The sequence below is a fragment of the Lingula anatina genome, chromosome 1 (assembly GCF_051362555.1).
Source record: "Lingula anatina isolate TDL-2025a chromosome 1, LinAna3.0, whole genome shotgun sequence".
Lineage (NCBI taxonomy): Eukaryota > Metazoa > Brachiopoda > Lingulata > Lingulida > Lingulidae > Lingula > Lingula anatina.
Genome location: NC_141767.1, coordinates 70,962,931 through 70,980,859, shown reverse-complemented (window position 1 = coordinate 70,980,859; position 17,929 = coordinate 70,962,931). Strand labels below are relative to the sequence as shown.

The 17,929-nt window shown below is 38.0% G+C and overlaps 2 protein-coding genes across 8 annotated transcripts in view; one reads left to right on the top strand and one right to left on the bottom strand.

Annotated features, from left to right (window-relative positions):
* LOC106159880 (zinc finger-containing ubiquitin peptidase 1) overlaps positions 1 to 13,841 on the bottom strand; it is an 18,602-nt gene extending 4,761 nt beyond the window's left edge. The window contains exons 1-7 of one of the 5 annotated variants that reach the window (XM_087000697.1): positions 13,723 to 13,841; positions 10,693 to 11,749; positions 10,254 to 10,351; positions 3,920 to 4,088; positions 1,834 to 2,019; positions 1,073 to 1,241; positions 714 to 841 (exon numbers count right to left, since the gene is read on the bottom strand). In XM_087000697.1, coding sequence (XP_086856823.1) covers positions 714 to 841; positions 1,073 to 1,241; positions 1,834 to 2,019; positions 3,920 to 4,088; positions 10,254 to 10,351; positions 10,693 to 11,677 — 1,735 coding nt within the window. In that variant the 5' untranslated portion in view covers positions 11,678 to 11,749; positions 13,723 to 13,841. Of the gene's footprint in view, positions 1 to 713; positions 842 to 1,072; positions 1,242 to 1,833; positions 2,020 to 3,919; positions 4,089 to 10,253; positions 10,352 to 10,692; positions 11,750 to 13,586 lie in introns of all 5 variants that reach the window. The other 4 variants (XM_013536341.2, XM_013536332.2, XM_013536315.2 and 1 more) reach the window with 4 other exon arrangements.
* Positions 13,800 to 17,929, top strand: part of LOC106159901 (solute carrier family 35 member F1-like) — a 22,135-nt gene continuing 18,005 nt past the window's right edge. For 2 of the 3 annotated variants that reach the window (XM_013536352.2, XM_024074426.2), the window contains exons 1-7: positions 13,800 to 13,920; positions 14,247 to 14,356; positions 15,647 to 15,840; positions 16,282 to 16,441; positions 16,765 to 16,921; positions 17,184 to 17,239; positions 17,431 to 17,585. In XM_013536352.2, the coding sequence (XP_013391806.2) occupies positions 13,889 to 13,920; positions 14,247 to 14,356; positions 15,647 to 15,840; positions 16,282 to 16,441; positions 16,765 to 16,921; positions 17,184 to 17,239; positions 17,431 to 17,585 (864 nt within the window). In that variant the 5' untranslated portion in view covers positions 13,800 to 13,888. Of the gene's footprint in view, positions 14,030 to 14,246; positions 14,357 to 15,646; positions 15,841 to 16,281; positions 16,442 to 16,764; positions 16,922 to 17,183; positions 17,240 to 17,430; positions 17,586 to 17,929 lie in introns of all 3 variants that reach the window. The other variant, XM_087000707.1, reaches the window with a different exon arrangement.

Genomic DNA, 17,929 nt, shown 5'->3' with positions numbered 1-17,929 from the left:
ACAACAACACAAAATGCAATAAAGTTTTTATCAACGATAAAAAAATCATGGCCACTAAAATTCTGATATAGATCAATAACCATCTCTGGTTAACAAGGAACAATGGATGGTGAACAATATTCACAGATCAGCCTGGGAGTTCAAGAGGACAATTTAAAATGCATTATTCATCTGACGAGAAGTCCGCACAATGTGACAAATGAAAGCAGCACCATTACTGCGCTGATGTGGAAGATCCAGTTGTTAAAGCTGTTCAAAGGTCTGAAGTTGTGATGCCAGTTGATATCAATGGTTTCTCACACAGACTCGCATCACATTTTGATGTTTTCCAACTTGGGAGTAATATTGCCTTTTTGTATGCAGGACAATGTTTGTTGATGTATGCAGTATCCATTTAATGGTTGATGTTAATTTCTATTGGTAGAATTAAATGATAGCAGAGGAATATATGGTACATGTCATAACAGTATAATAGCTCTTTTTTTTTTTCTTGTAAGAGACCTTAGCTTGATGCAGCAACACAGAACTATCAGATTGGAAAACTATTGCAAAGGAATATATTTTTTTTAAGGATTCATCCCTTAAGAAAAACATTTTTGGTTTTGACTAAATTTCAAAAAATGAATTCAAGCCAGGGTCTATCTCAGCTAGTTCTTAGGAAAACTACCAAATTAAGATTGGATCTATTAAATTCACAAGAGCCAACGGCCTACCTTGGTGTTGAAGGTACAGTGGAGGTTTGAAGTCTGCTGTCTTTTTGAAGTAGTCTCTGACCCACTCAAACAGCTTGGGGTGAGTCCCGTCAGGGCCTGTGGGGGCATGGAAATCTAAAAGCTGGCATCTGAAAATGGAAAACAAAAACAAGATAAATTCTTTGGTTTATGCGGTTTAAAGCTGGATTTGTCTGACATTATAAAGCAAACAAATTATGGTTGTCTGGAAAAATGCAATACAATACACATCTTGTACAGATATTGACGCTATTCAAAAAGTAATTTCTCAAGCATACGTGACAAGAGAAGGCTAGAAGTGAAAGGAAATACCTCGTACATCCAATATTTCCTCAACTTACTTGACTTTTAGTGATGATAAAGTGGCTACTATTTCTGTTGCTCCAATCCATTTTGTAGTATTGAAAAGCTTTCCCCCCAGCTGTTCAGAGCCCTGGAGGTCGAAACCCTTCTGCCAGGCTGTCTCTATAAGACGCTGGATCTTTGGAATGGAGGGAATTATTGGTCTCCCTTTTGAAAATAAATAAGATTAGGAAATAACTATATTGACCTGCTTAAGACATTTGAGTGATCAATCCACTGCTGATAGATAAATATTACAATATGTTTCCATCACCTCGGTGACCCCAAGTTACCGCCATGTTCTAACATCAAATGTAGATTGCTGGAATCTCTCTTGTAGACATTTTTTTTACACAACATAATCCATTTAACTTTGTTTTTTTCTGCTGTATAACTCAAGATAAAGATCCCTGATGGAATGAACAAACACAAATTAAGTGAAATGTCATCTGCTATCTGCAAATTAGCTGGAACAAATTTTGCAACCATTGAACCCCAAACTCTCAAAATCACTTAGTAAATACACATGCATGCCCACACACTCACTTACTCATACATACACACATTCTCACTTAATCTCACCATACACACGAACTCATACACATGTAGACACACTCACACACACACTGAGTCATACACGCACACAAACAGGCACAAAACACACACAAACGCTGACTTATGCACACACACACACACACTGACTCATGTAAGCACACACATAAACACGCACGCACATGCACACACAATCTCACTGTCTTACCATTAAACAGCACATCTTGATACAGGGAACAGGCTGCCAGGGAGGAGAGCAGCATCTGGAGGTTTCTGTAGCCACAGCCCCAACCTTTGTCCCCATAGGAGGCAGCAAAGTGGTCAACACTGGAACACAACCATGCCTTAGTACTACTGGGCTTAGCATAGAAGTCACGCAGTCTGGCAATAATACCTGTCAAAGAAGACACAAAAATGCATATTTCAAAAAAGCCGATATTTTTCATACAACAGAAGTGTAATTCTACAGACCAGTAGTGTAATGTTTCATCATTAAACCCTGAATTCATCATTAATAACTTAGGTATAAGTAACTGGATTCATTTTAAAGCACATCTGTGGATTTCAGCCATGTTTTATAAAGCCACACAAGAACAGGATTGACAAATTTGACATATGCTGTATATCAAACAACGAATGCCTGATATTTACTTGCTGTCATTAAGCTATCGAATCTTTCCAGATACACCAAATAAATGTACATATAGGACTTGGCAATAAGTAGCCAACAAACACTGGCACATGTAACAGCAAAGGTGTTTCAAAACTATTCAAAATAAATTGATTGAGGTCAGGGCTTTTCCCAGGATTTGGGGTACATGTTCTCCAAAATAATCACCTGTAATTTCCTATAAAAAATTATAAGCCATCCAGCAGTCTTTAAAAATATTGGCTGTCCAGTGATACCAGCAGCTGTCCAAATGATGGTTGGACAGTTCACTGAGAAAGGCCTTGATTGAGGTAATTAATATATTATAGTGTTATCAGTTGACACTTAACAGTTTTTATTTTAATGAAGGGAAAAATAAAGAAGAAAACTATAAATTAAAAGAACTACTTTATATAGAAAATGAAAAGAATGTTCCTTAACATTTCTTCCTTACTGTTCCTTCTTACCATACATAAAACAAACAACCAAAAACAAAAATTCTTCTTTTACTAAGCCAAACTAAAGTCTATGTCTTACATCTTTATTTTGAACTGGTAGTTATCATTATCTCCTCAATCCCAGCGACTTGGAGAATCATCCCACATATCCTCTCCAATATCCAAGCAACAAATCCTGCTCTCCTGACTTACATGACAGAATCAACCATGCAAAAATGACAACTTAAATCATATAACACTTCTGGGTTGTGCAAACCATCAGCTTTAACACACTAGAGAATAAACCCAATCTTTAGCAACAACAAATTTGTTCACCCTCAAAATTAAAAGGTTGCCAGACAAACCAAAAACATGGTATTTTTATTGTTTCTCTAGAACAGGCTCAGCCATGCTAGAAAGTCACGCATCTATTTTTTGCACGAAGACATCACAGTCTCTACGAAATTAACTCCAGTTAAATGCAACTGACAACCAGACACCTCCTGTCATAGTCAATTTCTGAGAAAAGTGCTACATCCTTAATTTCCACACACAATAACCTACAAAGTGATGCAACAGAGACAATTCCCACTGCTATGAAACTTGAAGCTAGCGTTCTCAAATAGATAATCAACTTTATTGGCTTTACACAATGAAACAAAACATTTCTTGTTACGAAAGTCATGAATTGCTACTACCATGCAGGTTCTCTCCGTTGCTGCCATGGTGACAGTATATTAACCTATGTGCTGTACCTTGTATAATTAAATAAGCCAAAGAGCTCCCTTGAGTACTCCTGGGATATTCAACATGTACATTATCTTCTCAATATATTGGAAGCAATTCAACAGAGCAGTGTAAAATATTTACCAAACTCATAAAAAAATGATCAATCAAATCACAGAGGAGCAAGTGCCAGTGTGAGAAGTTGATGAAAAAATCGTCATTAAACGTAAAAGACATGACTTCCACCCACTGGGGGTGAGCTGATAGCAGGTACCACAGCAGTGCGTGGGTGTGAGATTGAGGTGGAAGTGTGAGAACCTACCAGGTGATAGAAGTCACTCAGCACGTAGTGTGGGTTACCTTTAAAATTTTCAACATCTCTCCACAAATCTGCATAGCTGTAAGGGACAGCTGAGGGTGTGTGTGCATGAGAATGTGCAAGCGTGTGTGCATGCATGCATGTGGGCAAACGGGTCGCTCACCTTTGGTACAAGAATGACCATCGTCCACCCCAGTGACACTGGACTCCTGTGTCTGCATCAGACGGTTGTAATACTCCGTGATGCTCATCTGGCCGTCACACACAGCCTTCTCCAGGTTCTTCTGGGACTGCTTCTTGTAGCTGTTCTTGCCATCCATGCCATACTGGGCCTGGATAAAAGAAATGAAATGTTTTAAAGGAAGGTCAATTATGGCACCATTCAGAGGTCCATTGTCCACTGATGTCTAAAATGATACAATGTCGGGATTCAGAGCAGATGATCCATGGACTAACTGGTTCTGCAATAATATGGTTGTATCCATTTGAAAATGAGGCCAAATAGTTGCCTAGCAATTGAACGGATTAAATCTCAGCTCCCAGGTTTAATTGCTGGGCCCCTTCAGGGCTGGTGCCTGTGGTAGGCTAGGAGATCATTAGGGGATTAAGTTGCATCACTTTCAAGTGGTGTCGGCCATATTGGATTCACGGACCAGTTAGTCCTTGGATCATCTGTTCTGAATTCAGCCAATGATAATGAACTAATAATTTCAGCTTTAATTACACAATGATTACATTTGCTATCAAAAGTTCAACAGCAGATTGACAGCGCTTGAGCTAGCTTCTTTCCCCATTATATTTCACACTTGGAATAAAACATAACATTCATGTCACAGATACTTTGATTAAGTTGTTTTTAAACTCTCTAAAAAGAAAACTCATTTTTAATTTTTTCAATGGACAATTAACACATTTATCTGTGAAAACATGTTTCTCTCTATAAGCAAGTTGCTGCAACTGGTCTTGTATGTGTAGAGCCTGTCTCATTGTGTTGTGGTTAACAAGCTTATGGAATCAATGAAGGCAAGAGAGGAGTTTCATCATATATCAAAATGAAACTGTGATTTTTGTCCCACTGAAACATGTGTTGTAGGAAGTATTGTGTGGAATCAGAGTACACGCACTTCCTGCACTGTTTAAAACAATTTAATGCCAGCACTTTCACCATTTAAGTCTGTGTCATGTTGCATTCAAATACCAGTAAATCAATAATATTATAACATTATCAATATTACCCAGCAGTACAAAGTAGACACTGGAGTCTCTTTAACTGCACTGAATCATTAAACAGTTAAATGGAAAAAAAATTGCTTTCTGCAACTACATTATCTGTAATTTGTCCATGTTGTAAATGTACATTGTAAGATAGTTCCTGGTGCCCCACCACTAAGAAGTAAAGGCGCCAGGGTAATGAGAAAATTGTGCTATAATATACTACAGCTCTGGTCTGCAATTTACAGGGAAAACTGATCAATGAACAAGAGGGAACCCTGTCTTGGGAAACAATTTGTTTTTATTTAGTTAAGTAAAAAAATGACTTGTGACCCAAAAGAACAATTGGATTTTTACATGTGAAGCATACCCTCTAACTTACAAAGTGAAGTATAATAAGTTGCACCACAACACAATCCTATCCCTATACAGATGATATGACCATATGCACCGCCAGCGCAAACAGAAGCCAAAACTATTGATTTTTATTCCTGCCCAAGCATCAATACAAACACTCAACGACCAACAGGCTTTTACAATAATTAAATTTCTCACAAATCCAATATTGGATGATATTATCAAAGCTGGGCATGTGCACTGTTGGCTCCCTACAGGCTGGGCCACACTTCAGGTTATTGAGAGTTCAACATTAACCTGCTAGCTAAACTGCCTTAGCTGGCTAAAGCGTTTACAATCAACCTAGTAAGAGACTGCCCAGCTGGCTATAGCCTTCACAACCAATCTAGTAAAAGACTGCCTAGCTGGCTATAGTGTTTACAATCAACCTACATGTAGTAAGAGACTGCCTAGCTGGCTATAGTTGTTGACAACCAACCTAGTAAGAGACTGCCCAGCTGGCTATAGTGTTTACAATCAACCTAGTAAGAGACTACCTTGCCAACCAACAAATTAAGAGACTTCATGTCAGTTTAAAAGAACCTTTTCTCTGGCTATAGAGTTCACAGCCAACTTGTTGGCTACACTGCCTAGCTGGCTATAGAGTTCACAGTCAATTTGTTGGCTACACTTCCTAGCTGGCTTTAGAGTTCAAAATCATCTTATTGGCTATACTGCCTGTCTGGCTATTGAGTTCAACTAAATAAACTGGCTAAACTGGCTATGAAGTTAAACTTAAACCTACTTGCTGGCTACACTTCCTACCTGGCTATAGAGTTCACAGCCAACTTGTTGGCCACACTGCCTACCTGGCTATAGAGTTCATAGCCAACTTGTTGGCTATACTGCCTACCTGGCTATAGAGTTCACAGCCAACTTGTTAGCTACACAACCTACCTGGCTATAGAGTTCATAGCCAACTTGTTGGCTATACTGCCTACCTGGCTAAAGAGTTCACAGCCAACTTGTTAGCTACACTACCTACCTGGCTATAGAGTTCACAGCCAACTTGTTGGCCACACTGCCTAGCTGGCAATAGAGTTCACAATTGACAGTTACATTGAACTGCACTGCAAAACTAAGAATCTACTCTTACAAGGATATTTCTTCATTATATTTAACTCCTGCTATATCATGCTGAAGTTTTGGGTGCCTTTCCATATTCCAAGAGTTCACTTTTCCGAGGGTCTGATATTCCAAAGGCAGGCTATTCTTAGGCTTCGTTCACATGCAATGTCTATTTTCTAAATTCTATTTTCTATTTGCGGTATGTCTTATGATCACGGTCTGTTGCCTGAATATCCCGCGGCGTAATTACTGGCAGCGCGAGCCAGTTACTATAAGTTACTATAAGTAACTGGCTCGCGCTGCCAGTAATTACGCGGCGGGATATTCAGGGCACAGACCGTGATCATAAGATAGCGCAAATAGAAAATAGAAATTAGAAAATAGACATTGCATGTGAACGAAGCCTTAGTCTGCTTGTCCGCCATTAATAAAATTGGTTTAACTTTAAGTGTAGCTATCCCATCAACTGATTTTTTGGAATAGTGGACTTTATGAATAGTGCTCAATTCAGATCAAGGCTCGTTTCATTTTTGGAATAGTTGACCTTTGGAAGAGCTGGCCCTCAATATAAGGTTGCCTCCAAACTTTAAGAATTGCAAACCTACTAACACTTCTTACATTAAAAATTTCTGTACACACTTAACAGAAAATGAGAAAAACAACCTAATATAGGTTTTTAACCCCAAATGATTGCATTCTAATTACACAAAAACAGATGGCTTGCTGTGCTTTTTGCCTGTTTCTTAACCATGTTCTTAGTGTAATATACTAAAATCTTATTTTAATGAATAAGTAAATTATATTGAATAGAAAGAAGAAACTTTAACCACTTTTTGCAGCGTTATGGTCTTGTCTATTATCTTTGACAGTGGAACTATTCTATCAGAATCAATATTCTTTAATTAGGCAGATAGATTTTAAATTGCACGGAACTATTTGCTAGCCATTAACCTAAGGGGCAAAGTAATTACAGGAATTATTGCATTCCATTTCAAAAGGCCATTCTACTGCGGCTGACCTAGACTCTAATAAACCTAGCTGAGCCCATGAAAACTGGTATTTTACCTTGGTTAGGGACAACAAAGCAGACACATCCTCCTAAACTGAACCATGGAATTCAAACACAGCAATGCTACTAGGTATTGCTATTCATTTTCTGCTTCAATGTGTCTTGCAAAATGCATTAGATGCATTGAATTTCCAGCACGTGGAATAGAACCATTTCTGTCTCCCAAGTTATTAAGAGAAGTTTTGTGGTCTGAAACATGCAGGTGTGGGGGCAGTGAGCATTATGTACAAGTGATGAGCCCTGACAACAATCATTTTTTCCCTTTTTATATCACTCTTTGGGACTTATGAAAAAATGGGACTTAACATATAATTATGTAAATAAAACTAAGAGTGAAAGTTTGGTAAATGTAAGATGCATGCATATTTGTTCCTCCCCCCCCCCCCCAAAAAAAAAAAAAAAAAAAAAAAAAAAAACCTGGAGAGAAGGCCGTGGGCAGCAATTCTATTCCAGGTGGATTGTTGTTTGTGTTCAACAGAGGTCAGCTTCATCAGACCAGCTTCAAATCAAACTGAATTAGTCTGAAGTCTATTCAATGATGATGACGCCTAGTGTACTGTCTGGATATACCACTGCCTTCCAAAACATAATCAAACCACTAACTCTCACCATGTATCAATGACCTAAATGATAATTTGAACTTTGGATGCTTGGAGTTTACACATGACAAAAAAAAAAAAAAAAAAACACAAGTGATCAATCCAGTGTCTCCAGAAATGATGAATATCATGGCATTTTGTTGGATTGTACTTAGATTTTACTTGGCCTTCATTTGCTGTGGTTTGTAGCAGACTTAACATTTGATGCTGCATGCTAAGCTTTGACATTCATTTCAGTTGTCAAAAATCGTTTTTCAGAAGACTCTTTTAAAGTGGGCACTTGCTCTGTGGAAACCTTGGAGCTGTTAGGATCAACCCACTAAAGTAGAGAACAACTGGAGTAAACAGGCATCATGGAGGGATTTGTCCATCTGACAAGTTTGTGTGAACGCGTAGGCACCTGTACTACTACAAAATGAGCAAATCCCCATGGTAACAAATCTAATCAGAAATTGGTAGAGAAAACCAGTCATTACTACTCAAGAACATAGCCTGTTATGTACATGAAGTGACTGGAACTTTACACAAGGGGGAGTCTAGAGCAATAGATACTCTAACCAGAAAAGGGACCTCAAAAGAATTTAATAAAAGTCATCATTATTGAACACATGATTCACACGACTATAGATCCAGTACATCACTTTTTTATTTGTTCAAATTTATTTGCAATTTATTGAATAATATTCTATAAATATTGGTATTAACCTAGATTCTTTCTCAGATATTTCCATTTAAAAGTAATCCTTCCCCTGTGAGTATGAAGTGATCTGTTATTCACAATTAGTTCTAAAATTACAACTTCAAAGCAAGAAAGCCTTTCTCTAAGGGGTAGGAAGCCGGGAGAACGCCGCTACTTATACAGTGCACACACAGAAAATCAATCAAAATCAATTTATTTAATAAGAATATTTCTGTGCACAGCTTTCAATATCATGCTTCAAGAGATGGATGGATGTTGTGAAAAAAATAAAAAGGGAATCAGATTAAGAAAGAAGATATGTCAATAACTAGGAGTATTAAATGTAGAAAATGATTGCTTCTCCTACACAGAACAAAGATATCTTGAGGAAAATCCACAGCAAATTAAACCTCACTGATTCAACACATATGGCTATATACAGACAAGAACTTGGTTCATTTTATGTGAGGAAAACCAGCAATGCTTTCCTGATCTAAAACTTCTAGTTCAGAACTGGAAATCTGTTTTATTTTCAATTGCTCAAACAGTTATCATCACAACTCAGAGGTATAGAGGACATGTGGGTGTTCCCTATGTCTCCCAGGGACAGACAATGTACCCAAAACTCAGGGGTACAGAGGTGTGTGGGTGTTCCCCCTGTCCCCCAGGGTTACCATATATTACCTCAGGTGATATTGGCTACATCCTTGGGGGAAAAAGCCAAGTGTTACGAGTGAAGCAGATAATTCTGTGTGACAGTCAAGATCTATAACATCAACAGTCAAGATCTATAACGTCTACTTCTATTCTAAATGATACATATCACGCATGTATGACTATCTACGGATTGTGCAACCCTGATAACTGACAACTGAATTCTAGCTAAGCAAACAGCTTTATATTTAGTTAAATACTTCATGTAGGTGATATCTGTAATAACTGTAAGGAGGCCATCACTTTTTCTTTATATATAGTTCATTTATAAAAAGTATATTCATGAAATTAAATTAGTGTCCACTGGAGATTAATTGTGTGTCAATCATACAATTAAAATAATGGTAATGCTGGGGTAGCGCTAGCAATTTTTTTCACTTAGCCATATCACCACATTTTTGTCAATTTGTTATCAAAATGGTTATACTTTGGCTTAAACATGTCAAATCAAGCCCTTTTTCTTTAGCCAATTTAAGTCAGTTTTAGCATTTGGCTAAATTGGCGAGTGTTAGCGCTACCCCAGTAATGACTAAATTTTTTCAATTAGGCAAGTTGTGAATTTTTCAGATACTGTGAGTGTGGTACTTAAAAAGATAAATTCTGAAAATTAAAACATTGCAGAAAAGTTGTTCCCTAGCAAAAAAATTGAAAAGTAGGCTTTTGTATACTTCTGTTCTATATATGTAATGAAAGCACTGTAAGTTCCACTATCAAATTATCTAGCTTATTGGTTTGACAACACATGAATGTGTTTTTTTACCTGTAACCTTTCAAACTCCTTTTGTTCTAGAGATTGTTGAGCAGCTTTCTCCTTTCTTTCAATGTCTTGTACCAGGGCATTGTCTGACACTCCATTTACTTCAGAAGAAACAAAGACAGACATTAGGAATTTCAAATTAATACAATAAAATATGCACGGTCACAAATTCATTACAACACTGATATTTCCTTATGGGTGAAAAATATTGGGAGTTCTTCCATTCGTGATTATTTATTCCTTTATCTAATTTACAATTTGAATAAAAAGTCCTCCAGAAACTTGGTATAAATGTCTTCTTAAAATTACCCAAATGGCCTTGTAAATGAGGAACTTTAGAGTGAAACTCTATATAAAAAAAAGCCATATAAGAAGTCCAACAATTTACGTTTCAACCACTTTCCTTTCCTTAGAAAATTTTCTTTTAAATAAATATTGGTACCTGGTGTCTGAGCAGCAGAAAAGTGACCGTCTACATGGGCCGTTAAACTGGCCAGACATGCAAACTCCATACCACACACAGGACAACAGTGGCTGTCATCCTCCTCAATCTCTGCTATTGGGGCTCTCAGCATCCCATCCTCTGGACTCAATATATCTTTATGTTTTATGTTCACATGCACTTCTAAGGCATTAGCAGTATGTGTGTGTAGCCCGCACAGTGGGCACTCAAACAGTTCCTTGGCACCACTGCTACTAGTAGATGGTATGTTTATGTCATTCTGATTCTCCAGTCCCCCCTGTAGGAGCCCCTTCCCCCTGGGGTTGGCTGGGCTCAGGATATCCACATGTTGAAAGTTCACATGGTGCTGTATTTCAGCAGAAGAGTTTGTGCTCCATGCACAGAGTGGACAGTGGAATGGCTGACCCCCACTGTCACTGTCTGAACTTTGAGCTGTGTCCATGGGTTCACTCCCGGTGCTGGTTTCGCTGGCACTGTCCATGTTAGAGCTGTCGGTGCTGCCAGCCCCTGGGGACCGCACCTCCAGGTACAGCCTGGCCCTCATACTGGCCTGGTTGGGGGTGGTAGAAGACTCCTGCCTGGTCATCTCTGACCCTTGTCTCACTGGACTACTGACCAGCAGCTGGGGGGAATCCCTACCAGACACTGTCTGTTTTGTTTTTGCTTTTTTCCCATAGCACGGCATTTCCTCCACGTCGTCTGCGTTACTGACTGGGCGGCTGCTCTGCGCTGTGGAATTGTTTCCTCCTCTGCTCTCCTTTGATGGACTCAAATAATCTAAATGAACCATGTTAATATGATAATTCATCTCGTCAACAGCACTGCCCTCTATATCACAAAATGGGCACGATACTGAGCCTTCCACATGTACAATCAATACATGGGACCGCATGTCTTCCTCACTTAACCCTTCCTGGCCACAGATCTCACAGGTAAACTGCGCCTTTTCTCCTCCTTCTGCCATCCCAGAATGTTAGATACACAGATATCAGTCCTTCAATCCTAGCTGTCACTTTCCAGTGGCTCTTCTGAATAACTAGATGAAATAAAAAAGCAAGAGCAGTGTACAGTTCAGTCTATAGCTTCCAGACAGTTCATCTAATCGTTATGCTGCAGTTAATAGCTTGCAAGTACCTGGGGAATACTGCTCCAAGATCTATGCTAAAGCTGCCTTGGACTAAAATACAAAATTCCAGCTGGACAGCACCGGGTTTAGGAGAATAGCAAACAAAGTGAAATCATTAGCGTAGTGTGCTGACATATCCTAGTGCAGCAGTAACACCTCTGTTAATGTGGATGATGTATGAGCTTTGGAAGAGAATGATATTGGAATTGCTCTACAATGCATATCAACCAAGTATAGATTTTAGTGCTCTATTCTAATTAAAGGTGTTCTGGCATCAACTCTTTTATGACAATGTTGTTTTTCTAAACGGATAGCAACTGTTGTTGTGATATCTGCCACAGACAAAACTGTAATGCTATTACTTCCATTACAATGAGCTATAACACGGTTCTTCTGGGACGAAAATATTATTGGAAAAAATAATAGCATAAAATGATTTTGAAAATGCTCTGCAAAAAATTTTAGTACATAAAAACATTGGACACATTAAAAAATTACCAGTACTTAAACATATGTGCACTTACTGATCAGTATTAAACATACAACCATATGGCATAGAATTACAGAGCATATTTCTGGGTAAACTCATTAGCTGTCATTTCAGTTCATCAGTTTTGTTTTCATTTCATTTGATTCTATTTTGAGGTATGAGAATCATCAGTTGTTTTCTATTCCCTTTTCTATTTAGTGACAACAAGCAGTGACAAGTCATGTTTTGAGATTGAATTACTGACCTGGCAATAAATTCTGTTTACATCTCTTAATTAATAATCCAATCACTTCATTTGAGCCTTGGGTAACATTAATTCAATTAACACTGTATTTTGAGAGAATTTGCAATCATATAAGTACCGGCATTATGGCCAATTTCTCTAAGTTAAAACATGAAGTAATATAACATCAATATTATTACTAGTGTCCTAAACATAGTATGCATAGACAACCATTTTAGTAATTGGTTTCATGGTTGTCAATAAAACTATATTAGGCAATTAATACGTGTATAAATAAGACCTTTTATAAGTCTGTGGTTACTCTAAAATTACAGTAAAATTTTGCCAAATGCTAAACATATTTCGACTATGAGAAAGAAAATGTAAAAACATTCTTACTGGCATTGTTCAATATTCTGACATGTCTGAAATCATCCAGATATAGTTTATGTTTAGTATCAGGGGCGGATCCAGGATTATTTGAAGGGGGGGGGGGGGTCTAGAATGACAGACCTCAGATGCGAAGCTGACCATTGCCCCCTTTGTGTGGGGGTCGGGGCCTTTTCAAGGGCTCCGAAAATTTTTGGGTTTTCTGGAGAGCAAACGGTGCCCTTTGGTACAGTTAAAAACACACACAGAGTCGGGCAAAAAGCAATTTAAAACTATACATATGGTTTAGCTAGTCAACATTTTAATTTCAAGAGGGGAATATTGTTGTGTTATATTTTTCACCCCCTGACTCCCCCACCTCTAAATCCGCCACCGAATATGGTAATTGTATTAAATGTTTCCCGAGTCTGTATATATACTACATCCCACATGTACACTTCATGTAGTATTACTATTAGTGATCACACTCAGATGAATAACATCAGGTTGAACCATGAAGACTAGGTTAAGACCAACGATTTTAAGGGCAGCATTTCATCAGATGTGTGAAGTAATAACCCGTGCACTTATATTTACATGTATATATATATATATATATATATATATATATATATATATATATATATATATATAAAGACTTTCACTTTGAACAACTGTTGTACATGTACTGTAGCTGACCCTGGCAAAGTTCGTCACCTCTCAAGAAGAGATCGAGCGTACAGCTAGTTGACACTCGGAGAAGTCCTTTATGGCTAAAATCAGCTCTTGACACAAGTTTACCTAGAGTTGCACAGAAAGTAAATAAATTTTGTTTAAAACCCGGCTTCCACTTGCGTAGAAAAAATTAACAACACCGAATTAAAATTGCGCGCGCACATTTAAATAGGTCACGGCATGTGTGCGGGAGTGGTGGAGAGGAGGTGGAGAGGAGAAAGGTTGAAATAAGATGCCACAGCCACAGCAAGCAACATCGCTGGCGTATGTTATCAACATGTCTGTTTTCCCCCGACACTAATGTATTTAATAGTCATTGAAATATGTCACCGTCATCTGAGTAAGGATATTAATTTTGTATGGGAGTTGGGAGGTACGAATCAAAAATGGACGCGATGACATTTTTAATTAAAAGTGTTTCCTTTCCTTTAGATGAAAAACGAGTCAGATTCTGCACGCATGGTCGAATACGGTCTGTCAATGCCTTATACCGAGTAATTTATCTGCCAATAACAGTAAGCAACAACTTCATCATCTAGTTTGTTAAAAAGTTCATTGTGTTTTGTAGGTAATAAATTTATTTTCTGCAGGTCTGTAGGCAAGGCTGTAGCACTAGGTCAGTGGCTGTCCCTGCTGCTCTGTGGCATGGCTGTGTGTAGTGGGGGGCTACAGCAGTGGTATCACACACAGGCCCCAACAGGTCATTACTCAGCTTCTGGTTATGGTCATGTCTCTGTTATTACTCCCAAACAATATACAGGGATGAGATCAGTCCTCACTGAAAAGTAGAAAAATAAAGGGAACCGGAGAAGATCAGCATTGGTCAGAATTGTGCCGGAAGTGACTTGCAGTGGTGTTAGAAACGAAGCTGAGTGGTCATTTTAACATAGAGGTGAACGGCAGTGAAGACGGGTTGTCGGAGGAAAAAGAAGTTTTCTAAACAACATGGTAAGATAACTCTCTTTTTTTTCGCATTTTGGGCAGAGAAAACTTGTAGAAATAATAAATGCATGATATGAAAACGTGACACGGAACTTGAAGGTGCAAAATCGTGCTTAATTGGCGGTCAACTTGTTTAGAAATAAATGCTGCGTCGACCGCCAGCGCGACAAAAAGCGTAAAGGGGAAATAATTCCCGGGAGTCTATAAATCGTTGTCATGTGGAAATTTGGCATTAATATAATCCGATATGTCCATATCTAAGTATTTTTGGGTGTTTTATGGTATGGGCTGCAATTACAACGATGTTTTAGAGGTCTTGAAGGACCTTGTGAAAACCAGGAAGTAGTTCGTAACTAACAAGTGGAATGTACCGATCTCCGACTGCTGTGCACAGCTGCATCTTTTTTTCAATATATTTTTGCACCTTCAAGTTCCGTGTCAAGTTTTCATATCATGCATTTATTATTTCTACAAGTTTTCTCTGCCCAAAATGCGTAAAGAAAAAGTGTTATCTTACCATGTTGTTTAGAAAACTTCTTTTTCCTCCGACAACCCGTCTTCACTGCCGTTCACCTCTATGTTAAAATGACCACTCAGCTTCGTTTCTAACACCACTGCACGTCACTTCCGGCACAATTCTGACCAATGCTGATCTTCTCCGGTTCCCTTTATTGGCCAAGGGTCCAGGGTACACGTTTCACAAGAATGACCCAAATGACCCAGAAAAATAAGGAATTCTGACAAAAGTTGGAAAAGTCTCATCAGTGCTTTTTCTTTACCTTTAATTTGTTTGTGACAAAAGAGTATTTACATTGCTTTAAAAAGTTCTCAACAAATTTTGATTCAAGTAGCAACGTGTTTATTGGGGTTACAGGCTGAAAAATAAAAAAAGTTAAATAGGAATGAAATAGGTATATGTATATTTTATTTATAATAAACTTATCCATTTTATGATTATGTGACCTCATAGGGACATGAAAAAAGAACACTTTATCTGACGCTCGTTTTTTTTTTTTAATTAATTTTTTTTTTTTCATTTCTTTTTTAGCTCAATCATTTGTTGGTTACTGTCTTCTTGGTGGAGTCTATGGCTCCATCCTAGCTTCTAGGAAAGAACATCAGAATATTTGCTCTGTTCTCCGGAGTCGTGGCTGGAAGTATTTTCTGGTAGCAGTGGCTGATGTGGAAGCTAATTACCTAATAATCAGTGCATATAGGTACACCACTGTCAACAGTGTACAGGTAGGCATTGACTGCTGTGAATTATTATTTTCATATTTATTTAATTTATTAGATCAACAACCAATTTGCAGATTTTTCAGCATGAAAATTGTGCTTTATGTTGTGAATGAAAATATTACTTTTCAGGACGCAGATGTTTTAATTCCCGATTTGCATTCTAAGTAAGCAAAAACAGAGGAACTTGAACATGCTGTTGCCAGCATTTTGAAAGGGGGGGAGATCTTTAAAAGTGAACCTTTTTACAATGGAACCTATATATGTTCATAGAAGTTCTGTCAAATTTTGATTCCTTGTGGATCTTTTCCCAGCCAAAAGTGCAATTCATTCAACCTGCCCCCAAGGGCCCACCCACCCACCCACCCACCCACCCATCCACACACCCAAAGCTCTCCTAGAGATTGAAGCATTTTGATCAGATAAGTGACATTCCATCCATTCCAGCTCCTTAATGGCTTCAGTGTCCCAGTGGTAATGCTGCTGTCTTGGACTGTGCTAAAAGTGCGCTTCCAGGCCACTCACATCTGCGGAGTTCTGCTGTGTATCGCTGGCGGCGGAGGCTTGGTGGCTGTGGACAGTTTTGCCAATCCTAGTCAAGATACAGGTGAGACATGTTATATGACTATATTGCCATACACACTTCTCCACCTTACACTTGGAGATACTGAGGTTAATTCGCTGAGACCTATACACCCAAACTTGTGCACAAAGCTGAATCCTATACAGAATTTTAATCAAATGAGTACTGTTTATTTAATTGGGGAAATGTCATTCATTAAAATGGCAGGTTTCATGTTTTTAAAGGAAGAATTTGGGACCTTGCAGGTGATGTGAAATATAGCTTTAGCTCGCTCTCACGCACACGCACACTTATATCAGTAAACTGAAATCAAGATTTAAATATCTACCACTTTCTGGCTTACGTAGCTCCCAGACAGTGGCAGGGTGATATTATGACCATAGGTGGCGCTGCATTGTATGGCGTGTCCAATGTTGCCCAAGAGGTGACTGTCCGCAGCCATGGCATGGTGGAATTTCTAGGCATGATTGGACTTTTTGGGAGCTTCATCAATGGTGTTCAGTTGTAAGGACCTTTGTGAGGTTTCAGTTTGAATAAATTTCATTCATATGTTTAACTCAAATATTCCTTTTAATTTGATGTACACTCTGCTATAATAAAATTCTTTTTATCGGGTAAAAGATTTGTACTGGGTTTAACTATTGTAATTAACATGGTGTATAATTTTTTTGGTATGTGTATTTGAACATATAAGTTAAGTGTCATTTGGAATGTTCACATTTTAAAATTATCTTAATCTCAGATGGAATGTTTCAATTTTTTTCAGTGCCATCTTAGAACACCATGAAGTCAGAGGCATAGATTTCTCTTCATATCACATAGGTAGGAAAATGTGAAGAAAATAAAGACTTTACATAAAAATGTTTTGTTAACATGATATAAACTATTTTAAAAAGCTAAAAAACTATATATTGAAGAAAATTCTTTTTTTTTTTTAATTTGTTAAAAAGCATTTTAATTAATGATGGGACCCATCATTACCAGGTTGATCAGAGAGTTTTCTTCAATTCCAGATTTGCTATTGGTCAGTTTTGTCCTGTGTCAGTTTGTGCTCTACTCCAGCATGCCTGTAGTTATCAAATACACCAGTGCCACCTCTGTGAATCTCTCCATTCTGTCCACAAATTTTTATGTTTTACTCTTTGGTCTGTTATTGTTCAAGTATCAGGTAAGCTTGAATGAACGCTGAAGAGCTACAATATTTTAACTGTATCTGATAATTATGTGGTATAGCTCTTTTGTGTAGGTTCTTGGGGGGAATGGGGGGGTGGGGGGGGAGCTAAAGGATCTTGGTACTACTTAGAAGCAACTTCTGCTTTTCTACCCCTCTCCCTCCTCTCTGCTAATTGGTCTCTGCATGAAAAGACCCTACTTTAAAATTGCTCCTTTAATTTTTGTTAATTTCAAATTGAAATCACAGAAAAAAGAACTTAAAATGTGACTTATGGATAATATTCTTTAGTGAGGGCACGTTATGTCTGCTGTTTTTTTTTTTTTTTTGCAAGTATAAAA